At 39.0% G+C, this 27,763-nt stretch overlaps 1 protein-coding gene across 7 annotated transcripts in view; it reads right to left on the bottom strand.

Annotated features, from left to right (window-relative positions):
* Positions 1 to 27,763, bottom strand: part of cadps2 (Ca++-dependent secretion activator 2) — a 280,333-nt gene that overhangs the window by 175,675 nt on the left and 76,895 nt on the right. For 4 of the 7 annotated variants that reach the window (XM_030730939.1, XM_030730942.1, XM_030730940.1 and 1 more), the window contains exons 8-12: positions 26,160 to 26,299; positions 21,031 to 21,097; positions 19,278 to 19,386; positions 16,595 to 16,799; positions 5,916 to 5,920 (exon numbers count right to left, since the gene is read on the bottom strand). In XM_030730939.1, coding sequence (XP_030586799.1) covers positions 5,916 to 5,920; positions 16,595 to 16,799; positions 19,278 to 19,386; positions 21,031 to 21,097; positions 26,160 to 26,299 — 526 coding nt within the window. Of the gene's footprint in view, positions 1 to 5,915; positions 5,921 to 9,368; positions 9,374 to 16,594; positions 16,800 to 19,277; positions 19,387 to 21,030; positions 21,098 to 26,159; positions 26,300 to 27,763 lie in introns of all 7 variants that reach the window. The other 3 variants (XM_030730938.1, XM_030730941.1, XM_030730944.1) reach the window with 2 other exon arrangements.

The raw sequence follows: 27,763 nt of genomic DNA, 5'->3' as shown, positions 1-27,763 counted from the left end.
GCTAACCACCACGCCACCATGCTGCCCAGTAACACAAATATTTTTTTACAGTGTTGAACTGTGTCTGTTTGAATTTGGTAAATAAACAAACATGATAAAACTCAACCCTGCTGAATGCTGGTACATTAACATTTACAAATAACATTTGTCCATGGAACAATTAAAAAAACTATCTGAGAGAGCGTTGTGAACAAAAACCAAACAAAAACACCAAATGTCTACTATTCCAAACAGCGAGAGGCCTGGGCCAAGCCAGAATTGAACCCAGACCTTCTAGAAGGTATTCTACCTGTGAGGCAGCAGTGCTATCCATCATGCCACTATGCAGCTGCGCATTAAGCCAGTCTGTTAAAACTGGTATAAACTAGATTTTTAGCAGGTGCAAAACTTGATGATATTAAGTTGTTTGAACTCAAACACATGATTACAATAAGATAGACCATCAAAAAGTACAGTCTGCTCAGCATTAACAAGTAATGTTCACATTCTAGGCAATTTTAAGTAATATGAACTCAATATTTTTAAGTGGAATCAAAATCTGGGTTTACAGTGCTTGGAAATCAGTCAGGGTGGAAAAAACAGCCATGTAGATGGCAATTTATCACTGAGCAAATGCAGCAGATCAGGTTGTATGACCACATGAAGAGAAACAAGGATGTTTTAAAGAATGAAATGTTTGCTAGTTTTACATTTAATCTTACTTAATAGTCAGTGTGTCTGGTCAAGATGTTATAAAGATCTCTGCAGCTGACAGCACAGCTTAAAAAATGATTGTACTGATGGCACTAATTAAATATGTGGCTTGCATCAGCTGTCCATACCTGAGTTCAGCTGGAGATCCGTGTATATAATCAATAGAATGTAACAAGCAAGAAATCTAATAAACAGTTCTGATCATCCAAAATCCCCACATTTACTCTACAATTCACAATATTTAAAGCCTGGCATTTGATTTGAGTGTCTAAATAAAGTATGTTTATTTATTTGCCATGTAGTACATTCAAACATTTCAGAAAAGGATGAAAACAGTCAGGGGAATATAAAATACTTTCTGCTAATAAGCCCACAATACAATGTGCCACATTTTACTGATGACAAAATTAAAGTTGTGTGACTCAACAGCTGATGGTGATGTAACTGAGACTGATTGTTAAGAATCTGAGAGAAGGCAATGAGAACAGGCTTTGACTTGTGACACCAGTGTATGATTTGATCTTAACTGTGTATATGGCAGCATGTCAGAAATGCTCAATCATGTGTCATCACTGGGCCAAATCATATGACTGAGCAAATGGAGTTTGTATAATCAGCGGGTCAAGTGATGACAAAGGTTTGGTAATGTTATAAAGATTTAAAGGAATCTTTGAGTTTACAGAAGACAGAGAAGACAGGGAGAGATGTGTGGAATGACAAAGGCAAAAGCTCATAGATGACCAGTGGTCATTAAAAACCCACGAAAAGACCATCTATCCATCTACCCAGTTTCTTTTGCTTCAGTTTTTGATTTTGCTTTACAATCAGGTCATGATGGCAGCGAGCTTTGCAGGGTATTCCAGACATGCTTCTCCCCAGTAACATTTCCCTTGGGATCCTCCAGAATCCCAAGGCAAATGTTGCTGGTGCTCCCAGACTAAATGAGCTATAGTATGATCTCTCCAATGAGTTTGGAGGGTTTCCTCCCAGGGTCCCGGTTAAGGTCTGCCTGAAAGACTTGTAAGGCAAGGTGCCCATGAAGCAAGCCTGATCAGGTGCCTGAACCACCTCAACTCACCTTTTGGCTCCAAGGATTCTACTTGAGCTCCCTCCAGATATAGTTCCTCATCCCTTTCTAAGGCTGAGCTTAGGTAATAAATTCAGCCACTTGTATCCACATCATTTCAGTCTCTAACCAGAGTTCATGACCATAGGTGAGGGTTGGGAGATACTTAAACTCCTGTTCTTTGGGCAACGACTCTCCTCCAAACAAGAGAGAGCAATCTACTATGGCCTCTGACTTGGAGCTTCTAAATTCCCTGAAGCCAACAAAATCATGCCAGCTAGAAAAAAAATACTTGACACTCTTCAAACAGACTCTGGCAAGCCTAAAAACAAAAATGTGTCAGTCAATCTTACAACAAAAGATGTAAATATTTAAAAAGCTGTGGCTCAGGTGGTAAAGGGGGTTTCCCACAAATCTCAGGGTTATCTATTTGATCACAGTTTCTGGGTAAATCACTGAATCATCATTTGCTCCCACTGGCAGCCCAGCGCTTCGCATGACATCACTGTCGCAATGCCATATGGGTGTAATGGATGAATAAGAAACACACAGAGAAGTACTCTGTGGAACTGCTATGGTTAAAACACAAACATGGAGAAATGTTTTAGGCCTGTAATGGTGCACTCAGATAAAACAAAGTTTCATGTTGTACAATTATAAAAATGCTTTGTGTTGCAAACAACATCCACAAAAATTTGCTTCATGCCATGATGTTGTTAAAATCTGTCAGCTGAGGTTCTCCTGTAAACTGTGGATTCTCCTGACACAACTGACAATCGTTAATAGACAAGTTCATTGCTGTTTGTGGATAACCAGAACTTTAAGATTCAAGTTCAATTTTACATAGAAAAAGCCAAAAAAGGAGAGAACTTGAAGAAAGATAAAGTGAGCAAAATCATTTAATTTGGTTGTATCCTCCTGCTGTTAGCTGTTAAGGGCAAGTACTCGTGGGTTTTTAAAAACACAGTCATGCACACAATACGTGGCAACACTGAACACATGCTTTACAATTCTTCAAATCCATGGCTTGGTTCATACTTAAAGTTTTGGGACAATGTTTTGGTTCAAGGGGGACTTAAGGAAAAAAAAGCAAGAAAAATATTTTTATCAGAAATATGATAGAAAAAGTCATCAATCAATTCATGTTTGGACTGGGTATCAGAACCGTTAAAGTTCTATAGTGTGTGCAGAAAAACAACAGCATATTTACAATAAGGACAACTGAAACAACAAAACTACAGAATATACATACACACAATATGGGAAAAAAGTCAAGCAACTTGATGTTCTTTGTTCTGATGAGTATATGGGGTGGCAGGATGGTGTATGTGGTACTGTGACAAAATAAACTGCAACAATTGCACGCAATAGTACAGGTACAGGTATTGAACAAACACAATACCTCTTATTTAAACTGACTCATTTGACTTGGATCTGTGCATAAGATTCATTAATTATAAAAGAGAAAAAAAATTAGGAGACTTTCCATTTGAGAAAATTTAGAATGGCTCATAATAAAGTATTTTTTACTCAGCAGCCTCAATAGTTTAGTTTGGATGAGTAGTGCTTGGAGATGCAGATGACAATGAGGCTTTGGGGTCAGTGCTGAAAGAATCAAAAGAAAAATGAAAAAAATAAAAGAATCCAAAGAGGCACAGGGTGTCCAGGCCTGAGCAAACCTGGGTCATTTCCAGTCCTTTCAGGCCTTTCTGTTAATGGCCCCACCAAATGAAAAGCCTAACACTCTCCACTCTGCCTTCATTGTGGGAGTACACTTTGAGATGGGAAGCTTCTGACCATGACACATGGCCCCACAAAAGACCGCAGCTCGCTGAGAATACTGACGCTGTTTCCATGCCTGCGGCCCATGCCTGAGATGAGCTTTAGTGATCACTTTTTATTAACGCTGTTATTTTGTTTTTTGTGTGGATGCAGAGAAGCCCATGAGGACTCTCATGCATTTGTGCTTTTCAACCCCTCCTCCTCCTTCTCTTGTCGCCTTTGTCCAAAAGAGAAAAAAAAAAAAAAAAAAACCACAGAAGTGAAATCTTTACAATCAACTTCCAATCAACGCTCCTCTGCTTTCTTTTCCAGCTTCTTTTCTTTTCATTCTCCCACTTTTCTGTCTGTGACTGCCCTTTGGCTGCGATGGCCTGCTTTCTCTCTGTCTAATTCCGATGTAGGTCATTTTAAAGTTGTTACCTCCATAACACCAGATTGTCCTTAATGTAATTTAGAGAAAAGACAGGGAGTGAAAGAGGCAACTCTAAAGAAAATGAGACAAAGAGATATAGACTACTGCTGATAATAAGAGGAGGAAGGAGGAGGGGAAGTATTGATTGGGGACAGACGGGCAAAGGAGTGATGTTGATTTCTGTCAAGTCCAACTTTCAGCTATTATGTTCAGGTTATGTGTGAGGGTGTGCGTGTACATGTGTGTGTCTGTGAGAATGAACAGAAAATATGGATTGATTTTGATGTATTTTTTTCCCAGCTTTCTGCATTTCTGGAACAGTTTCTCATCAGTATGATGTTTGCATGAGCATAATTCTCTGGCTCTGATAAACATGACACACAATCACACAAATAGATCGTATGTCACAGGCACAGACTCAAATTGTTATACTTGTCACTGGTTTCTGGTGGTGACACCAAACTACAGTACCACTAGTAGTTGTAGCTACATAAAATCTAAATGAAACATGCACAACTATTTTCACAAAAATATTACCAAACATTTAGTGTGGTTGAAAGAAATAGTGATTGAAAACAGTGACAGTGAGATGAGTGAGTGGGACACACAGGAAACCACAAGAGAGGATTATAGTTTGGACTTGATAAGCCATTTAATAAAATTATAATTTAACTCCAAACTGTTCAGCCATCTATCTTCTTCCACTTATCCGGGGCTGGGTCGCAGGGGCAGCAGCCTAAGCAGAGAAGCACAGACCATCCTCTCCCCAGCCATCTCCACCAGCTCATCTGGGGGGACCCCAAGGCGTTCTCAGGCCAGCCAAGAGATATAATCTCTCCAGTGTGTCCTGGGTCTGCCACTGAGCCTCCTCCCAGCAAGACATGCTCGGAACACCTCACCCAAGAGGCACCCAGGAGGGATCCTAGTTAGATGTCCGAACCACCTCAACTGACTCCTTTTGATGTGGAGGAGCAGTGACTTTGAGCCCCTCCTGAATGGCTTTGCTCCTCAACCTGTCTCTAGGGGAGAGGCCAGCTACCCTTCGGAGGAAGCTCATTTCTGCTGCTTGTATTCGCGATTTCATTCTTTCAGTCATTACACTAAGCTCATGACCATGGTGAGGGTAGGGATGTAGACTGATCGGTAAATTCGCTTTCAGGCTCAGCTCCCTCTTTACCATGACAGACCAGTGCAGTGTCTATATATCCAATACAGGGGCTTTGTCATCCACAATATTTCCTTTTCCTGTTCCACATTACTCTCCGTCTTCAGCTGCTTGAGCCATTCTTGGAGCAAATCATTTCGGGGGTCATCTTTGTAATGTATATGCATGTATATGCAGCCTAGTGGCCAGAGTTGTGAGCCTTTGTTTGGCAGTTTCTAGAGCCTCAGTTATGGGCATCTTTTACCATCCTTGATCTTATACTATATGTGGCAATGGCATGTATGAGCACACTGATTTCAGTGATAGTGATAGTGAGGATGGTGGTAGTGTCGACATCTGCGAACATTTCTTCTGATGGGACTCTGTTAGTGAGCCTATGTTGGTTAGGTGACTACCTTGAGTTTGGCCATAATATTTATCCTCTCTCACATTGCAGGCAACTGTTCACCATCTAGTTCAGTTCCACTGCTCTATTCTACCAGGACTTGCTCATTATATCCATACTACTTACTATTGTTCCAACTGTGCTGTAGTCTCTGTATCACCAAATTTGATAGTAACTTTATTTTATTGATGTTAAAGCAGTGAGCTACTAGGTGTATCTTATTCATTGTGCCTTTCTACTCACCCCATAGCTTTGCATTAGTTCCATATTATTAGTCCTTGTGCATGTATGCCTTGTTCAGTACCTGACACTGACCTTGTTAAGCCAGGCAACGTCCAAGCCAGTATGGCTTTAGTTATGCTTTAACTATATATCTCACTCATGTTCCCAAGTAGGAGCTTAGCCTGGGGACCTTTACTGGATACACACGCTTGCCGGGATTCAAACTCAAACCTACTGTTCCAAAGATGCTAATATTGCCACTATACTATCTAGTTGCTATTAATTGCATATGCAGTTAAAACTATCATGTTATGATGACACTAAAATCATTATGTCGGTCGGTGGATTGATCCCAGCTCCTCCTGTCTAAGTATGGCCCAAGTTGCCACAGATACATCAATCGGCATTCGACTATGTGTGAATGTTAAATAAAAGTGCTTAGAATAGATAAAAGTGCTCTGTGTGTGTGTGTGTGTGTGTGTGTGTGTGTGTGTGTGTGTGTGTGTGTGTGTGTGTGTGTGTGTGTGTGTGGTGTGTGTGTGTGTGTGTGGTGAGTGAAAGAGAGAGAGATTAGGTGAATGAGACTTGAAGTAGAACACGCTTTAACTGCTCAAATTGAGTGGAAAGGTGCTATATAAGTAACAGTCCATTTCCAATATGGAGCAGATTAACTAAAGGATGAATCAGGGTCACCTGATCCAGCTTTAACTAGAAACTTTATCAGTCTAATCTTAACAATAGAGATAGTATCTGTCTGCTAAATCCAAATTGGGAGCTGGTTCCACAGGAGAGGGGATTCATAGTTGAAGGATCTGGTTCTCTTTATACTTTTGGAAACTACATACCACAAAGTATTCTACTGAGAAAATATGGGACAATGAGATCTTTAAGATGTGATCTGACCTGACCTGATCATTCAGTACAAATAATCACTATATGTGCATCAAAGCCATTCAAGTGTTTATGAGAGCATGCAAGCTTAAAAATAAAAGGAAAAAAGAAGACAAAATAGGTGTTAACTTAAAATTGAGCTTTCACATGTCTGTAGCCAGTCTCCTTTTATCGGCAAGCTAGATGTCCCATATCAAATTTGCCATACCTACCAGCCCTCTGACCCAGCTTACTGCATTCTGAGCAAAGCAGATAACAGGTTTCAATAAGAAAGCACAGATTTTAAAAAAGAAAAAGGGAAAAAACAAACAAACAAAAAAACACTGTTCTGATGGATTGTTTGATTATTTGCAAAAACTCTCAGGTGTGCAACTAAAATGTAACACATGCTCATCTATATCTTCTCTTCATCTGTATTCTTTTCTGCTCCATCTTTGTATATCCATTTAGTCTCTGTTCCACTGGCATCATCACGGCAACAGTCACATCTATGTGACAACCTGCTCTGAAAGGTGGCAGCGGCCCCTGATGGCAGGTTATTGATGCAGACAAAAAGGAGGAGGACAGAGTGTTTCGGTTTCAGGTGCACATGGTTGAAAGATGTGACATGATCTGCCTGACGGCGCAGAGCGGTGCTGGTGATGTCAGAGCAAGTAGAGATGAAGATGCAGACAGACAAGTCCATCAGCCTCCATCTCACTGAGTGCAGCGCCTTACTGTGCAGAGCTCAAACAGACAAACTCATCTCAGTCAAAAAGTTAAAAGGAGCACACAAACATTTTCAAAGCTGTTCTACTGCATTTGAGGGGGATGCTGAAGCCCAAGAGGTTAAGATGAATGGAAAGTTTGTAAGTCTCTCCTCAGGATCATCATTGCTGTCAAACTGTCCACCTGCTTTTTCAAAAACACAAATGACAAGAGGAACCATCTTTGAAAACACCTTCAGGAGCCAGTCTGGGCCCTCAAGACCTGTCTGTTCATTCTGAGGACAGAAGTGATACAAGTGTCACAAAGATCACAGCCTCTGATGGTTTCCACTCATTTGGACTTTGTTTGTGGTCCATTTCATTCAATCATTGAAATTGTTTGCTGAAGTTTCTTTCAGACTTGAGTGGTTGTCCTTTTCAAAAAAGTTTGGAGGTAAGAACATTAGGAACTTAAGTCTTCCCACAAACAACTTAAACATCTCTTGAACCTGGTCCTGCTATAGCAAAAAAAAAAAAAGGTTTTCTCTTTGCTAAAGGTAAAAGCCAAACATTCCCACAGCCTCTGATTATTTGACATCCATAAAACGGACTACAACTGGGAACACATTACAACCCTTTAAACTCACAGGCACCTAAATACTGATTTTTGGCCTTGTCACTTTTTTTCTCCAGATTCTCAGAATCATTTGATATTATTCTATTATCATCAAATTGTGAATAAAATTGGTTTCTGAGATTTATAACTCTGGCATCTTGCAATGTAAAGGTATATATAAAGGTATAAAGGTACATATCTAAGCCATGTCTTAGAAATTTCTACTAACCACTAATGATCTCCTGATCTCAAGGTTCAGCTAAGGACTGAGGCTTTACAGTACCAGTACAAACATGTAAATTTTTTAAGTACTGCGGCCTTTTAGAATTTACAGTCAACACAATCAATATCAATTTAAATCTTGATGCACACTGGAGTGTTTGTATGGTTAATACACGAAGAACCAAACTTTAACATTAAGATATAAAATCTAACACAGCATGATGGTGGAATCATTAGCATTATTGAATCACAGTAAGTGTTCCTTGTCTGAACCCACGTTGGGGCCTTTCTGTGTGGGGTATGCATGTGCTACCTGTGCCTGTGTTGGTTTTTCTGTGTACTCCAGCTTCTTCCCACAGTCCAAAGGCATACATGTTAGATTAACGAGTGATTCTAAATTGCACATGGATATGCAGTTGCTAAAGTGCTTGAAGTCTATAGAATAAAGTACTGTATGAATGGTTAAAGTGTGACTTGTAGTCCAATGTGCTTTGAGTGGTCAGTAAAACTAAAAAAGCACTATCTGAATGCAAGTACATTGCATTAAATAAAAGAAATAATTAGTAAACAATGACTTAACAGCAGGTTGCAGATGCATTTCTCCAGGGAAAATGACAGAGTCGATATAGATTATTTGGCTTCTCCAAAAAGTTTAACTGCTGCTGAAGCAGGTAACTCATCAGCTATTCTGTTTACTTAGCACTGGAATTATTTAGGGCTTTGGCTAGCAGATAACAGATATCCAGTCCAAGACTTCATGTTCAAAGCACTAGTCACTGTTTACAAATGCAGATAAACTCAAAAGAGCCATTTAATTTCAAACAGTTCAGTGATTTTGGCATAGTGACCCAACTGCATTACAGCTTAATGCTCACATACTGTAACTACTTTTTCAGTAGTTATCAAAAGTTTGAGAACCCCTGTTCTGTAACACTTTATCTAACATGAAGTTAATCTTGTAAATCATGGTTCTGATAGTCAGATAATGAGTGTGCAGTGCCCTTCACTCAGATCTAACCCAAATTGACTTTCAAATGGTGATAGCAGAAATGCTCAGCTTGACATCCCATAATGGGGCTTTTTAAACCAGTGGGTCACAATAGCTCCATCCATCTATTATATACAGACTAATTGTATCATTACAGTTTTGCACAGAGCCTGAACAAGCAACAGTGGCAGACTGCTGACTGAATTCATTAATAACAGTGGTTTTACGCCAGTCAAACACAGAACCTTTAAGAGTGAGAAGACTGTTGGTCATCAGCTGGTATACATGTACAAAATGACCAGTTGATCCATGAAAACAAGTGAGGATTCACAGAGCAGGATTTATTCATCAGAGTAAAAACAGTAACTGAATAGGCAGGTATGTGTGAGCCTCTGACATGGCTTCCATGCTTAAACAGCTTCATTATTTGCTCTGACATGCTGGTCAATAAAATCTGATGCTGCTGCCTGCTTACTGCCAAAGACAAAGGAAAGATATTGTTGCTCTGCTTTCATTGTCTCACCTCCAAGTTATTAACCTACAAATAGAAAATAAAAACATCTCACTAGTGTTAACAAATTGCAGCTATTTCCATAAAGTCAAGGCAGGACAAATATGAATTTATTAATGGTAATAACCCATTACACACACAGTCATTAGTAAAATTTAACCCTGTATTGCATTTTCATCAAAAACAACCCTGCAGGGCGAGCGGAAATGAAGATGCAGGTTAACAGCCATGATCGTTATTACAGTGAGAATGACTTTCTCTCAAGCCCATTACACACAAACACGCTCACACACGGCAACACTTTGCACCCAGTTAAGAGCTATTTCAGGGGCACCTTCCATTTCCTTTTGCAAACAGTGTGTCAGCACCTCTCGCCATTGACGTTTCAATCTGTTCCATTAAACACTAACAAGTTGCAGAGAGAATGGACCACAGTCACACCACATTACATAAATACAGCTATAATCAGCTCCTAATATAAAGCTCTTCATTTCACAGTACTTGGCCTGGGAAGGGTTGAGAATGCAGACAATGTCTTCTATGTCTTCAGGTAATAAATGAAATGGTTTATAGATACAGGTGAAAAAGAGTAAAAAATCAAAATCAAAAAGAAATTATAAAAGAAAAAAAATACAAATTTAAAAAAAAGGTGAAGAATAAGGGGAATACAGAAAACACAAGTGCCCTGTTAAGTTTTTTGCTGTGGAGCAAAAGCAGTTTAGTGCAATAGATGTTTTGGCAAAAATTGCTTTACTAGATGAATATAGTGCTTAGAAATTGTTGCTTTAGAGTATTTAAATATTTTTCTTTTTAAGATCATTATATATATAATTTATTTTGGTTTTGTATTTATTTTGGTTTTATACTGAGTGCTTTGCTGTTCCTGTAAATTGTAAAATTCCCAGTGTGGGAAGAATAAAAGATTGTCTTATCTTATCTTATCTCATCTCATCTTTTTTCCTTGTTGGCAGTGATAGAAAGGACCTGAATGGAAGACTGAATATTTTTTTTTAATCTATTTGAAGAAATGTGCGGTAAAAGAGGAAAGGAGAAAAAAGATGGGACTTAAGGCTGGGGGAAAAAAAAGAAGAAAAAAGAAAAATAGAATCAAAGAAATAGAAAGTAGAGGAAAAGAGGAAGAAAGCAGAAGACTATATAGCTGCAGAAGATGGAAATAATTGTCAAACTGAAAAGAGAAGTGAGGAAAATAAGGGCAAAAAAAAGGAAAACCTAGAGAAGGTAAACTAAGTTTTTCTTTCCTTTTGTTTTAAATATAAAATCAGACAAATTGTGTGATGTTAGGAAGAAAGGAGGAAGGCAATTCAAGAAAATGAGGACATGGCAAGAAAAATGGGAAACAAGAAAAGAGTGTCGCTATTTATTTTTGTCGTTGTACTGCCTTCTGTCCATCTTTTTCTTTCATCTGTACCCTCTTTTCTTACTTTGTTTGTTTTCCTCTCTCACAGTACTACGACCTGCATGCTGTTAATCTGTTTCGATCTGAATCCTGCTGTGTGTCTGTCTGTGTGTTGACAGAGAACCAATCAGCATGTGCACATGAAACCCCTCTCTAAAAACACAATCTTAGAACCTGCTGTCTGACTGGCTTTCTGTAATGAAAGACAGTTGAAACTGTGTACAATGGAAAGAAGGGGGTAATATGTGTGAAATGTGTGATGGAAGAAGGTTGGCAGTGGATGGAAAGAGAAAAGAGGAGAAATTTACTTTAAATTATTTAAATTGAAGACCATCAAGGTCAAAAATCACAAAAAAACAAACAAAAAAAAAACATACAGAAAAAACATACAGTGATATAAAACTCTTGAGGTTTTGTCTGCAGGATTCAATATATTCTAACTTATAATGCAGTACCAGCAAGTTCCAAAGTATCTGGGACTACTAATGAAGATTCCATTTTGCATTCAAGCTGCATGGATGCCATGGTCCAACAAAGTCCAAAGAGCTTTTCGTAATGTCAGGAATGTAACTGTGGAGGACAGCCCATTATAGACAGCACTCCTTGACCTTCAAGTAGTTCTTCAAAGCTTTGAGGTGCATTTTTCAAACATAACATAATCCAATATGAAGATTGAAACTGCAGGGTCAAGCATGACTCTAAATGATTAAGTGCTGCTTCTACATGATCCGACTGATGTCCCTTCAGCTGACTATAGAGTAGCAAAACCCAGGATCAGGCCACAGTACTTGTTCACCACTACAAACTACACGGGAAATAATTACATAACCCACATATATTATATTACATTATATTATATTATCCATCCATCCATTTTCTTCCGCTTATCTGGGGCCGGGTTGTGGGGGCAGCAGCCTAAGCAGAGAAGCCCAGACCTCCCTCTCTCCAGCCACCTCCACCAGCTCATCTGGGGGGACCCCAAGGCGTTCCCAGGCCAGCTGAGAGATATAGGCCCCGTTTACACGATGCCGTTTCCACTGGAAACAGTGTCGTTTTGATGCATTTCAGCCTTCCGTTTACAAGATAGCATTCAGAAACTATCTGTGTTTACACGATGACGCGTGAAACGATGAAAACGATGTAGTTCTCATGCCAGGCCACAAGTTGGCGTTGGTTTTCTCTTTGCAAAGTTTGTTTACACAAGACGCGCATGCGTGGAGTGACACAGTAGGAAATTGTTCTTTACTTACAAAACGGCCAATGTGAGAGGTTTTGTGTGGACTGACGATGAGATTGGATCGCTGGTGCACACAACACTGAATTACAAAATGGTAAAAACACAAGAAAAGCATAAGAAGCACTCGTGAATCCACGAGTACTGTGTATCAATTTGCACATGCGCGGAAAACTGTGGCCGTCGCAACCATAGTGCGCATGTGCGAGTCACCCGTTTTCAAATCACCCCAGTTTCAAGCATTTACACGAGAACACAAGCCGGTGCATTTCTGAAACGCTCCACTCTGGACCCCGTTTCTGAAACACATCGTTTTCACTCCGTTGTCGTGTAAACAGAAGGCCAAAACGCATCAAAACGATGCCATTTTCATTTTGAAACGGTGTCGTGTAAACGGGGTCATAATCTCTCCAGTGTGTCCTGGGTCTGCCCCGGGGCCTCCTAGGACAGGACATGTCTGGAACACCTCACCCAAGAGGTACCCAGGAGGCATCCTACTCAGATGCCTGAACCACCTCAACTGGCTCCTTTTGATGTGGAGGAGCAGCGACTTTTACCCCTCCCGAATGGCTGCACTCCTAAGCTATCTCTAAGGGAGAGGCTAGCCACCCTTTGGAGGAAGCTCATTTCCGCTGCTTGTATTTGCGATGTCATTTTTTTCGGTCACTACCCAAAGCTCATGATCACAGGTGAGGGTAGGGACATAGATTGACTGGTAAATCATCAGCTTCGCTTTCTTTCTTTCTTTCTTTCTTTCTTTCTTTCTTTAAGAAGGACAACACATATTAACAAACATCTGTAACAATGTAAAATATGCCAGATTATAGCCTTAAGGCTAATTTCCATCCGTAGTCCTCCTAATCAAACTAATATCACCTCATTTAAAATATACGTACATGCTAAAAAAAAAAATAAATAAATAAATAAAAATTTAAATTTCATCATCATTACATCATCATTAAAAAGGACATATTTCAACATCATTACATACCAAAAAACAAAACAAAACAAAATTTCATCCACATTTTATCATAGAATAAATAGATATTTCATTGCCCTAATTTTATTCAATAAAATGATTACAGGTTTGATTTTCAAACAACCAATTCCGCAGACTTTTTTAAATGAAGGAAATCTGACCATATTACGTATATTGACTGGTATTACATTCCACGTTTTGGTTGCTCGATACGAGAATGATAATTGCCCAAACAACGTTTTCCTAAAAGGAACCACACAATCACCTCTAGAACCTGCTCTTGTATTCCTTATGTTCTTCTTTATGTAATCCTTTAAGGGAGGTGGTGCCATACCATTTAAAATTTTATAAACCAGGATTACATCTACATATTTAACTTGATTTTCCCAATTTAAAAGATGATATTTTTCCAATATTTTACAATGATGATACAAGTTGGGTTTGTTGTCTAATACTTTCAATGCCTTTTTATACAGAACTTCTATTTTTTTCATGATCGTTCTGTTTGTCAATGTCCAGCTAGTCATGCAGTACTGCAAATGAGACATAATCATAGAGTTAAAATATAATTTAGCGGAATTATCTGTCAAATTATTTCTAATCTGCCTAAAATTTGAAATATTATATTTTAGTTTATTAACAATTTTCTTTATATGCTGTCTAAAAGTTAATTGTGAGTCCAGGGTGATTCCCAGGTATTTAAATTCAGAAACAGTTTTCAGATACTAGCACATCTTGATATATGTCTTTACTAGGTGTTTTTGAGTAGAACATACAGACAGACTTTGAAACATTTAAATGTAACTGCGAATCTTGCAACCGACATGAGACTTTCACTAGAGCAGCTTTCACACTCAGCTCCCTCTTCACAATCTGTCTGTCAATCTCCCGTTCCCTTCTCCCATCACTCGTGAACAAAACCCCAAAATACTGAAAGTCCTGCACGTGGGGCAGCAACTCATCCCTGAGCCAGCGTAGGCACTCCACCCGGCTGAGGACCATGGCCTCAGACTTACAGGTAATCCTAATCTAATCCTAAACTAATCCTCATGACAGCCACTTCATACTCGGCTGCAAACCGTTCAACTGTGAGCTCAAGGCCGCCACCTGATGAAGCTAACAGGATTGCATCATCTGCAAAAAGCAGAGATAAGATTCGGAGGCCACCAAGGCGGAAGCCTTCCACCACTTGGCTACGCCTACAAATTCTGTCTATAAAAATTATGAACAGAAGCAGTGACAAAGGGCAGCCCTGACGAAGTCCCACACCCACAGGAAATGAGTCTGACTTATTGCCGGCAATGCAGTCCAAGCTCTTGCTGCAGTTGTACAGGGACAGAATGGCCCGCAACAATGGTCCAGACACCCCATACCCTCACTGCACCTCCCACAGGATACCCCAAGAAATGCAGCTGAATGTCTTCTCCAAGTCCACAAAAGACATGTAGAGTGGATGGGCAAACTCCCACACACACTCAAATATCCTCAAGAGGATAAACAGCTGGTCCAGCATTCCGCGACCAGGACCTTACCAGGAAGGCTGAGGTGTGTGATCCCCCAGTAGTTGGTGCACACCCTCCGGCCTCCCTTCTTGAAGATGGGAACCACAGCCCCGGTCTGTCAATCCAGTGGCACCACCAGATCTCCACGCGATGTTGCAAAGGCATGTCAACCAAGACAGCCCTACAACATCCAGAACCTTCAGAAACTCAGTTCGAATCTTGTCCACCCCAGGGGCCCTGCCACCAAGGAGTTGTTTAACCACCTGAGTGACCTCACCCCCAGTGATGGTCAAGTCATCCACCTCATGCCCAGACTCTCCTTTCAATACACAAGGCATGACAGTGGGATTAAAGAGGTCCTCAATGTATTCCTTTCACTGCCTGACTATAGCCTCAGTTGAAGTCAGCAGTGCCCTACTGCTCTATAGACCGTGTGAGCAGAGTACTGCTTTCCCCTCCTGAGTCGCCTGACGGTTTGCCAGAATCGCTTCAAGGCCATCCGAAAGTCTTTTTCCATGGCCTCACTAAACTCCTCCCACACCTGAGTTTTTTGCTTCAGCCACTGTTTGAGACGCGTTCCGCTTGGCCTGCCGGTACCCATCAGCTGCCTCCGGATTCCCACAGGCTAACCAAGCCCAATAGCACTCCTACTTCAGCTTGATGGTAAATGGTAAATGGTAAATGGACTAGTTCTTATATAGCGCTTTTCTACTCAGTATGAGCACTCAAAGCGCTTATACAACCTGTTTTGCATTCACCCATGCACTCCCATTCATACAAGCACTTCCATTTTTACTAAGCTAAGTGCTTTTAATTACCTAACATTCACACGCATTCATACTCCGACAGAACGGTCGGAGAGCAACTTCGGGTTAAGTATCTTGCCCAAGGATACATTGGCACGTAGCCCGGAGTAGCCACCATGGCTCCCTTCACATCCGGTGACCACCATCTGGTTCAGGGAATACCACCACGACAGGTACCAACCACCTTGCAGCCCAGCTCTGAGCAGCAGCCTCAACAATGGAGGTACGAAACATGGTCCATTCAGAATCAATGTTCTCAGCCGCCCTCGGAATGTTGTGCAAGTTCTGCGAGAGGTGGGAGTTGAAGATCTTGCGGACTGGGTCTGCTGCCAGGCATTCCAAGCTCACCCTCATAATACGTTTAGGTGCAATAGGTCTGTCCAGCATCCTCCCCCACCACCTGTTCCAACTCACGACCAGGTGGTGATCAGCTGACAGCTCAGCTCCTCTCTTCACCCAAGTATCCAGAACATACGGCCGCAGATCTGATGATACAATTCCAAAATCAATCATGGACCTGCAACCTAGGGTGTCCTGGTGCCACGTGCACTTATGGACATCCTTCTGTTTGAACATGGTGTGCGTTATGGACAAACTGTGGTTTCCACATAAGTCCAATAATAAAACACCATTCAGGTTCGAATCAGACAGGCCATTCCTCCCAATCACGCCCCTCCAGGTCTCACTGTCATTGCCTACATGAGCGTTGAAGTCACCTTGTAAGATGATGGAGTCACCAGATGGAGCACCCTCGAGTACCCCAGCCAGCGACACCATGAAAGATGGGTACCCTTAACTGTAAAACTCTCACCAAGGCCAACTCCAGACTGGAACAGAGTCCAGCCCTTTTCTATGGTGTAATTGTGAAATAATTACGAAATAATTATGGTGTTTTGCACCATAATTAATGTGTTATTTTAAAAGGTATCAAAAGCACTCTCTTTAGTCTGCTGCTTTTCATTTCTTTTCAGTGTTCAACATTCAGATCATCAAAACAGAGCGAGTGAGAATCTGAACTTACTGATGGGGGATGCTGATTTTTGGTTTCCTCCTCTGCAGTATGTGGTTCTATTTTGTGGTGGGGGGGTCGGTTTGTAGGACTGTCCAGTGGCCCGGTACATGGCCTGGACCCACAGCATCTGGTCCTGCTCATCATCACAGGCAAACATCACCAAGTCACCTTCCTTCACTGCATTGAAAAACAACCGACCACCAGGCAGACCTGATGAGGTGATGAAAGAAGTGAACACAAATTAAAAGGCATCTTCCAAATCTTCTTGCTTGGAAATTTTATCATATCTAAACTTTTGCACATTTCTTCAAGCATTTTTGATTATTTATGTTGCGTATTATAACAATTTTTTATGCGTTGATTGTTGTTATGTTTAGTTTTTTCTTTTTTTTAAATTGTAATTGTGTACTTTATGCTCTTCTCAAAGGTGAGTTATCGAAAATGAACCTTAAAAATTAAAAGAGCAGGGATGTATCAGGATATGAAGGAACAAAATTTAGTTGAGAAGCAGATAAGAAACTATTAAAATTGAATTTAAAATTAAAATTAAGATTTAAACAGCTTTTTTGAGGTTTTGGAAATTAATTAAATAAAATGGATTCATGTGAGCATGCTTTAGTAATTGACTGGTTTATGCTGAAATGTTATGTTATTATGTATGCTGTTAGGTTCCATTGACAAAAAGTTTACCCAACACAAACTACCGTTTATATGGTGTGATGGTTGTATTTGTCTGAGACATCATCTGCATTATTTTTTGCTAATGAAATCCGAATAAGCTAAACTAAACCTTCTGAAAGATTTACATAGTGCTCCAAGACTGTCATTTCAGCTTTTACAAATTCTGACTCCAAGTTTGGATTCTCTCAGTTTCAACATTATCTAGATGATTCTTACATTGTTTTAACAGAAAAAAGTTAATTCAGGGAGGAATCTTGAACAGTCTAATATCCTTTTTTGTCTACTTTTATGTCCTTGATCTTTGATTTGCCTTTCAACTGTCACAATCCTATCATAAACATACATCTATCATCTATCGTAAGTGGAAAGTCTGGAAATTTGGATACAGACAAAGAAGCTAGAAATTTCCCAAAATGATCCTGTTGTTTTTAAGCAACTTCAAGCATTTTTAAGTGAACATGGAATGAGGGAAAAGTTTCAGTCAGGTTTTAGAATGCGTCACAGCACAGAGACGGCTCTTTTAAGAGTTTTTAACGATCTGCTTTTAACTGTGGACTCTGGTAGTCCTGCAGTTTTAGTACTTCTAGATCTGTCAGCTGCCTTTGACACTGTGGACCACGAGATCCTTCTATCCCGCCTAGAACATGAAATTGGCATTAAAGGCACGGTTCTGACTTGGTTCAGATCTTATCTTACTGATAGAAGTTTCTCTGTCCATCTAGGAAACTGTTTTTCTACCACAGCAAAGCTTTCTTGTGGAGTGCCTCAGGGGTCCATTCTGGGCCCAATTCTTTTCTCATTGTATATGTTGCCTCTAGGGTCGATTTTTAGGAAACATAATATTTGTTTCCACTGTTTTGCTGACGACATCCAGGTATATATGCCCATCAAACTGAACAGCAGAGATCCATGGGAACCCCTGCTGAACTGTCTAAGTGACATCAAGTCCTGGATGAGAAACAATTTCCTAAATCTTAATGAAAGCAAAACCGAGGTCATATGCTTTGGTAAATTTGACCCCTCAAGCTACTCCTCTGGCACTCCGAGTCATTTGGCTCCTCACTGTCGTGATGCTGTGAAAAATCTGGGTGTCATTTTAGATAGTAGTTTTAAAATGGAGAAGCAAGTAAGTGCTGTTACCAAAATCAGTTTTTACCAACTCAGAGTCATTGCCAAGGTAAAACCTTATCTCCCACAGCAGGACCTGGAAAAACTTATTCATGCTTTTATTACTTCCCGCCTGGACTACTGTAATTCTCTGTACTTTGGCATAGATCAATCATCTGTGCACCGCCTTGCAGGTAGTCCAGAATGCGGCAGCTCGTCTTTTAACCGGTTTAAAAAAGCATGAACACATTACCCCAGTCCTGTCATCCCTTCACTGGCTCCCTGTCCGTTTTAGAATCGATTTTAAGATTTTATTGCTTACTTTTAAAGCCTTAAACGGACTGGCACCTTTGTATCTGTCTGAGCTGCTTCACTGTCACACCCCTGTAAGAGCTCTGAGGTCATCGAACCAGCTGCTCTTACAGAGGCCTAAAACTAGACTAAAACAGAGAGGTGATCGAGCTTTTGCAGCAGCAGCACCAAAGCTATGGAACGATCTACCTCTCCATATCCGCACAGCTCAGACGATACACACATTTAAATCTCTATTAAAAACACATTTCTTTTCCTTGGCATTTGGCTGCAGTGCTACCTCCTTTTAGATGATTGTTTTATGGTATTTTATGGTACTTGTTTTAAACGTTTTAATTTTTAATTTTCTTATGTTATTTATTGTTCTTAATGTTTTTATTTATTTATTTTTATTTTATTATTTTATCTATTTATTTATATATTTTTATTTTTATTTAGTATAGTCCTTGGGGTTACAGATCTTGTACAGCACTTTGGTCAACGTCGTTGTTTTAAATGTGCTTTATAAATAAACTTGACTTGACTTGACTTGACTTGACTGTGGCATATAGTATGTATTGTTATTACAGACAGTTCATTTGTGTCTACCTGGCTGCGGGTCACAGTAGTCCACTGTGTAGCAATCCAGCTGCATCAGCTCCTGAGGCTCAGCTTTCTTCTCTCTGTAGCTGCACATTGCAAATGTATACTGACTAACCTGCAAGACAGATACATAATGATGAACCACGGAGATAACACACACACACAGTTCTCAGACACACGAATATACATTTGGTTCTCTCTCATTTCCTATTTCTTTGTTGTCCCACAGAGATGTGCTAAAATGTGTGTAACATTTTGCCTGTTAGGGCTAGGCAGTGACTGCTAAATCCAAATGACTTATTTCATAGTGCAGTCTTCACATGCTTTATCTAAAGCACATTATCTGCTCAATTACTTGTAAATTATATTCACATTATTCACTTAGTGTGTTTTTAGGGATTCTCTAGCTTAGTGCAGCTATTAGCTTAGCTCTCTGTCAAGTCACTAACAACATGGCTTCTTCTCCTGTACCTCCTGCACTTTCCTGTTCTGTGTCAGATGTTTAGTTACTCCTCGGCCTCCTTTAGCAGTATCACCACTTGAAACAAATGTAGGCTGATTGTAACTTTTGAGGTGAATTGGAGACCCAGCTCTGCACCCTGGAAAATCCTGTAGCTAGCCAGGTCCACATAGTTGGTGTGGACCAAGGTAGCTTAGGCACCATTAACTCTAGGATACTTAAGAGTAGAATGGGAGGCAGAGCCTTCAGCTTTCAGGCCCCTCTTTTGTGGAACCAGCTCCCAATTTGGATTCAGACACATATGTATTATTAAGATTAAGCTCAAAACGTACCTCTTTGATCAAGCTTATACAGTAGTTAGGGCTGGATCAGGTGACCCTAAACTATCCCTCAGATACGCTGCAATAGGCCTAGGCTGCTGGGGGATTCCTACGATGCACTATTTATTTTTCGTTCACCTCTTTTCATTGTTTATACAACACTATGCATTTAATCTTCTTCACCTTCACAAACCAATGGGCAATGTCACGGTTTCCACAAAGCTTTGTGAATGGCTGAAGGCACAGATACTTGAAGTCTAGAGCCCCAAGCATTGGCAGTAGTGGCAGTGAGTGAGTTATATGAATTAATGCCAGACTTTTATGTATACACAGGAACATTATAATATGAATAGTCCCCCAGTCAGTTGTTTCTTATTGGTGGTACATTTTGTCAAGGTGGTGCATAAATTGCTTTTTTTAAACCACATAAATATTTGAACGTTAAAAAGAAATATTGTCTAACATTGAGTCATGCCAAATTAACACAACTTCTCTGTTCGTTTAAAAGACCTTTCAGACTAACATAGTTTTATAGAGGTTTAACAATGGCAAGTTTGATTTTAATCCCTGCCCTTGCCCAGCAAAGTATTAGAAAATACTTAGTATGTTGTATGAGGAAGACACTGGGGGAGTTAAAAGCTTTTCAAGTACAGCAGGCTCTGTGAGGTGGTTTTCTATAATAATAATAATAATTATAATAATAAACTTTATTTTTTCCTGTTGTTTCTCTCTCTTTTTTTGGACTACATTCTGAAGATTAAAAGAAGGAAAACGAAAAAGGACATTTTTATGAAAAAATATTTGTTCCATTGAGACCACGTTTTCTGTGGAGACTGAAAGCTTGGATGCATTGCAGACACACAACCTTCATATTTCACTGCTGCTGGATCATACCAAAACTCTACGTTGATCAGACCCCTATGAACTTTTCCAGATCTCTCTCAGCTCAATGCAAATTCATCAGTCAGTAGTTTCATACCTGAACAAGAACAAAGTATCTTTTTTTCCAGTGTTTCCAGACTCTCTGTCCCATAGCGTACAGGTACCTGAAGTACAAAGAAAGACACTGAATTAAACAAAAAAAAACAAAACAGTTTTTTCTTTTTCCTTTTTTTTTTTTTTTTAAAGCAAACCAAAAAAAAAAAGTTTCCTGCAAAACCATATTTAAACCTCATGTACTATATTGCGCTTTACACAAAAATTTATTAGATGTTAAACATGTCTCACTCATTCGTACTTATTTATCCCTGTATGCAACTGAAGACAATGCTCACGTCAAACTGTTATGGTCTTCGTATGAAATAAAGTTAATAGTCTTGTATGATGCCTTCTTGCGTGGGGGGTGACTGTGGCTCACGAGATAGAGCAGATCATCTACTAATTGCAAGGTTGGTGGTTTGATTCCTGGCTGCTCCAGTCTGCATGACTGCATAAGTAAACTTGGGCAAGATATTGAACCCCAAGTTGCTCCCCATTTGTTCATCGGAGTGTGATTGTGTGTGAATTTTAGATAGAAAGCATGTGATGAAAGTGCTTATATGAATGTGTGTGAATGGGTGCACTTAGAGTGCTCATGTAGAGCAGAATAGCGCTTAATAAGAACCAGTTCATTTAAAGCATGTTTTATTTATTGGAGATATTTTAGTGAGACTGTTGCTCCTGCTCTTTGTCTTTTGCTTGCTGCTAAAAAGTTAAAGCTAAATAAGATGGCTAAAATGAGAATAGATTAATGAGATAACTTTGTAAAAGCTGATGAGCATTTGAAGCAGTTGGAAAAGTTAGAAAATTAATTAATTAGATGTAATGCTCCTGCCTGAAATGGATTTTCACTTATTTCAACCTATTTAACCTAATTTTTTTCTGTTTTTTTATGGACACAGGAAAAAACACCCTTAAATCACAATGAATTAATCCTGAAGGTCTTTTTAATCTGTTTATTAACTGTTTTAATTTTCAATCATGTAACGTTTTCATAAAGAAAATGTTTTTTCCAAGTTTAGGAATCAACTTTAAATTTTAACCCACTTATTTTTTGGTAACTAAAAAGACTCAGAGCCTCTTGTTGTTTACTTATGTTTTTCAAATTGAACAAAGATATTCTTGAAAATGAAAAAACACAGAGGCACTTTGCCTAAAGGACTGTGTTTGCAGTGGGTTTCAAAACTTATGTGACCTTGTGGACAACAAAAACAAACAGAATACAGCAGCACAAGTTTCACACTGAAGGGTTAAAGAGATTTTTGAAGTGTTCATAAGATCTGCTGATCAAACATCTACAAATGCATGAAAAGCAGGCAAACTCCAGCAGCTAGTGAAGATCATGCAATATGACTGACAGATAAAAGCGCGGTATTGAGGTGAGACTGTTTTGTCAAATGTGAAATTTACTTGTGGAGCTTAGCAGGTTTCTGGCTGCAGAGCTTTTGTGTTTTCTTTAATAAGAGAGCATGAATATGTTCTTTTCTTGTAATTGAATAAATCTGGACATGAAATATATTATTTAATAAAACATCCTTGCTCATTTTTCTCTCTTTTCTCTGTTAGCGCTTCACCTAATGTAACAACTATTCTGAGTCAATCATTTATTCTAAGGAGTTGCCGCTCTTTGGGTTTTGGAGTGCTGCTTGGGGAAAAACAAAAAAGTATTAGGACAATGTCATGTTACACATTGGTGGATGTTTCTTGCAATTAACCAAAAAAAGAAAAGAATGAAAAACAGTTTATTATCAACTGGAAATAAATGTTGTTGAAGCCCTGCAGTTGCACCACAATTAAACTTTGTTGGTAAAAATGACAAAAAAAACCCCAAATATAACTAAATATTGAAATACATAATTTTAGAAGAAATGTTTCACTTAAGATTTATTTTCTTGCTATTTCAGTCACAAGGTTAATTGTCTTTAATGCAAAAAAAAAAAAAAAATCCTAAAATTAAATGTTTGTGTGAGCCAAATTGTTTTGTTATTAGGGTGCATTTGAAGCTCTTTCATGCTTCATATCACAATATATGACACCAAATTATTAAGAACACAATACAGTTCATCTAAAGTGAAACTAAAGTAATGAGTCCTGAGCTGAAAGAGGCCATGACAACAACAGCAGTGCTTTGAAGAAGTCTTGAGGAAAATGGAAGAATGACCAGCATGGCCTCTCAATCAATGGTTGCTCCTGGGCCTCCTGAAGCGTGGGATACAGGCAAGTGCAAGTGAGGAAAATCAATCGATGGCGAGACCTCTTTCTTCAGCCCTGCTGCCCGCCCTTAAAGAAAAGGCCTCCAGTCAAGGCTGCGGTGTGCCTGGATGGAGAATCTGGGCCATTCCGCATGACTCCAGGTTAACATGTGGCGCCGTTCGCCAGCCACTTGTGAAAATTATTTGGTTGTCAGTCTTGCTCCTCCTGCTGTTTCAAACATCCTTCAGCTGCAAGACTCCAAAGAGATGGACCGCTGATGCCAAAAAGTTCACTGCAGACATTTAACAGTCCTCACAGCACAAAAACATCCATCTTAAACTGGTCATTTAGCCACACATTATGAGACACTGAACAAGTTAAAACTACAGCTTCCTAGATTTTTTATACAATTCACATATTAGGACACTACTTGTCTAGAAAGAACCAATCTTACAACAATCAAGAAATGTTTTGTGGTGAAATCAAGTGGCATAACTTTAGCAGTTTTTAGTGACTGTAAGAAACAACATATTTTAAGACCCAGTAATATTAATTTAAGACCAAGTAATCTGTGGTAATGTGGATACAAAAATCTTTCGTGTGTGTTAAAATAAGAAAAACCTTTCAGGAAACTTGGAAAAAAATGATAATATTTAAACATTAACACAGATGCCTAAAGATCAACTTTTACTTGTTTGCAGTAAAAAGACAGATAAACTCTCCCACAAAGTAATGAATAACTGTCAGATTATAAGAAAATGAGATTTTAGCAAATTATTTATTTTCACTAATAAAATGTGAATAAACTGACAATTTCTATAAAATAACTCTTTTCTTTTATATAGTTGTTTTTTTAAATTTCTTTTACAAAGCAGTTAGTTGGTTTCAGAATCAATGACATCAATGTGTCCCATCCCGCCAGGCCTGAGGGGACACTTTGCAAATTATTTTTTTTCAAAAGTTGGGAATTTTGAAGTATTTAACCGTAAGAGAAGACAGTAAAATCATATTAATGATAATTGTATGACTGTAGGCTGCTGTTTTCTTCTACTGTTCACATATAATACAAGAAAAAAACAATTTCAATAAAGTGAAGTAGTTCCATTTTTTTTTTTTTTTGCTGCACCTGTATTCCTGTCCATTTCTTTCTGAAAATTAAATAAGCTCTTGCATATGTTGGCCTCATAATGGACCAATGTCTGTAACCTACTTTGGCTCCTTTTCCTGTTTTTCTTTTACAATCTGAACATAAGCTGAAAAATTTTCCAAACACTGTTTTGAGTGAATCAGTTTTTCCACTTGTACTTGTTATCTTTTCTATTATAGCGAAGTAATAACATACTTCAGTTGGTCTCTATTTCATCGACGAGTGTGGAGTCATTTTGATAATCTTAAAATAAAATTATGACTTAAAATTATGACTAGATATCAGAAATGCAGCATGCAAGCCATTGACCCTTTGAAACAGCATCAAAGTAACCTGCATAGGAAATAGCTTAATAAATCATAAATGCCAGAAAACCAACATAAAAAGTAGATGATCAACAACTAGAGTGGCAGAAATAACGGAGAGACCAATACTGACCCCTTGTGTAAAACAAGAAGGCTACAGATGGGGTGGGGTTACCAATCAGACAGTTTATTATCAAAGCTTTCTGACTCCCACACTGTTATTAAAATGAACACAACTGAGTCTGTGGGCTCCTGTATGAGGCTCATTGGAAGAGGAGGAGAATCAGGAAAAAATGCAACCCTGAGGCTTTAGACCCCATGTTCTCTTCAACCTTGAGCTCTCCAATTGTGATACATGCCACCAGTAAACAACAATCTACTATATGCAGGAACAAAGAATGCAAGGTGAAAGACACACAAAACAACCTCAAAAAGTGACACAAAATGAGAGTAAAGACGCAGTAACAATAAAAAGAATGCACCAACTTTAAAAAGAAACAGCAGCAAGATACAACCTTAAAAAGAGGCAAACTCCAAAAATCATATTTCAACAATATTCTGCAGGTGAATCACACCTCTTATTGTTTCAGAAAATACATTTAAATTCAAAGGATTTAGTTAAATGAAGTCAGACTGTCTAACAGCTTGTTCAGCATTGCATCACAAAGACCGGAAACACTGAAAAGCTGGGTGCCAGGGAGTCATTAGTTCATTTCAAAGAAAAAATCCTAAACTGTCAATGGGAGAAATGTTTAAAGAACAGAAATATTTTCCCAGCAAACTTTGCAGGTTGGAAAATTAGGATTTGCTGCCATCTTCTGGATAAAATTGAGAACTATTTAACAATGGGTCAGAAATATTCTCGCACGTTTTTGTCCCAGTTAGAGGGTGAAAACAGTTGCTCCAAATTTGAACAAAAGTGGACCTAAACCGATCTGGCAGACAGAGAAATGTTTAGCATTCTTGACCAATTACCAGCAGATTAGAAAGACATAAAATAAAAATAAAAATAAAAATAAAAATAAAAATAAATAAAATAAAATAAAATAACTTTCTCAGTGAGCTCAACACATGGTGCTTGATTCTGTCACAAATAAGTCTGACAATGTGGCATTTCATCAAAATCTATTTGTTGTACACTTCTAAAAAAATGTGCATTGTGGCAGTTTTTCTGATTAAATATAGTAACTGTTTTGCAGAAAGGCATAACTCAGGCACTACTGGCTACAGATACCTCAAACACACACAGTGTACTTATAAATTATTGCCTCTCTGCATTGTTTAAAAAAATGTGAAGTATAGAAGCTGAAATAATCATGTGTCTAATCTGATCAGTGGAAATAATTCAAATCTTTACACACCCCTAGACATTAAGAAATACATGCAAAATCCCAGTTTTTAGTGCATTCTGTTTCTCCCATGTCTTAATATTTACTGCCAACTGTCAAGAAAATGGAAAATACACTGAGTTAACAGGAGCCTCACCCACTGTGCTTCATATTAGGAGGCTTGTCCATGCGGACCACCAGTTTGATCTTCAGCTCCTTGTCCTGGCTGTTCTTAGGGATGACCATCCGATGGAATTCTGCCTGCCTTGGTCCATTAGTGGTTGGGTTCAGGACCACCTGATAAATAGATCAGGAAGGGATTAGGAAATATCTTAGAAACTGAGGATTTCATCAGAAACATTATCTTATCTTGCCCTTAGACTAAATTAACCTGCTATTTACGTTTACAATGTTTAACTGCTAGCATAACAATATGACAACCTGTGTACGCCTTCAGTTCAATTCAATTCAGTTTTATTTATATAGAGCCAAATTACAACAAACAGTCGCCTCAAGGTGGATTATTGTATGGTAAAGACAATATAATCATTACAGAGAAAACCCAACAGTCAAAACAAACCCCTATGAGCAAACACTTGGCAACAGGTGGAAGGAAAAACTCCCTTTAAACAGGAAGAAACCTCCAGCAGAACCAGGCTCAGGGAGGGGCAGCCAGCTGTTGTGACTGGTTGGGGTTGAGGGGAGAGAGACAGGACAAAAGACATGCTGTGCAAGACAGCCTGAGATTAATAAAAAAAAAAATTATTAAATGTGGAGTGGTATATAAAAAGAGAAAAAAAAAAAGAGGTGAATGAAAATAAATACTCTGCTGTGGAAGAGAGACAGAAATTAGTAATAACAATAATGATTACATGCAGAGTAGTGTACAAACAGAGTGAAGGGAGGTGAAAAAGAAATGATTAGTGCATCATGGGAAAACCCCAGCAGCCTAAGTCTATAGTAGTGTAACTAAGGGATGGTAAAGGGTCACCTGTCCAGCCCTAATTATAAGCTTGATCAAAAAGGTAAGTTTCAAACTTAATCTTAAAAATAGAGAGGGTGTCTGTCTCCCGAATCCAAGCTGGGAGCTGGTTCCACAGAAGGGCCTGAAAGCTGAAGGCTCTACCTCCCATTCTACTCTTAAGTATCCTAAGAGTAGGATGAGCCAGCAGTCTGACAGTGAAGTGCTCTATTGGGGTGATACGGTACTATGAGGTCTTTAAGATAAGATGGGGACTGATTATTGTTACTGTATTGTATATGAGGAGAAGAATTTTAAATTCAATTCTGGATTTAATAGGGAGCCAATCAAGAGAAGCCAATATGGGAGAAATATGCTCTCTCTTTTCTAGTCCCTGTCAGTAGCTGCAGCACTTTGGATCAGTTGAAGGCTTTTCAGGGAACTATTAGGACAGCTTGAAAGTAATAAATTACAAAAGTCCACCCCAGAAGTAATTAATGCATGAATTAGCTTTCCAGCATCACACTGAGACAAGATGTTTCTAATTTTAGAAATATTGTGCAAATGGAAAAAAAAAAAGAAGCCTACATATTTGCTTAATACTGTACATGCATTGAAGGACATATCCTGGTCAAAAATGACTCCAAGTTTTCTCACAGTGTTACTGGAGGCCAAAGTAATGCCATCCAGAGTAAGTATCTGGTTAGACACCATGTTTCTAACGTTTGTAGGTCTAAAAACAATAATTTCAATTTTATCTGAATTTAGAAGCAGGAAATTAGAGGTCATCCAGGCCTTGA

The sequence above is a fragment of the Archocentrus centrarchus genome, chromosome 6 (genome assembly GCF_007364275.1).
Source record: "Archocentrus centrarchus isolate MPI-CPG fArcCen1 chromosome 6, fArcCen1, whole genome shotgun sequence".
NCBI lineage: Eukaryota > Metazoa > Chordata > Actinopteri > Cichliformes > Cichlidae > Archocentrus > Archocentrus centrarchus.
Note: the sequence above shows the minus strand (reverse complement) of the source record. Positions and strands in the feature narration are given on the sequence as shown.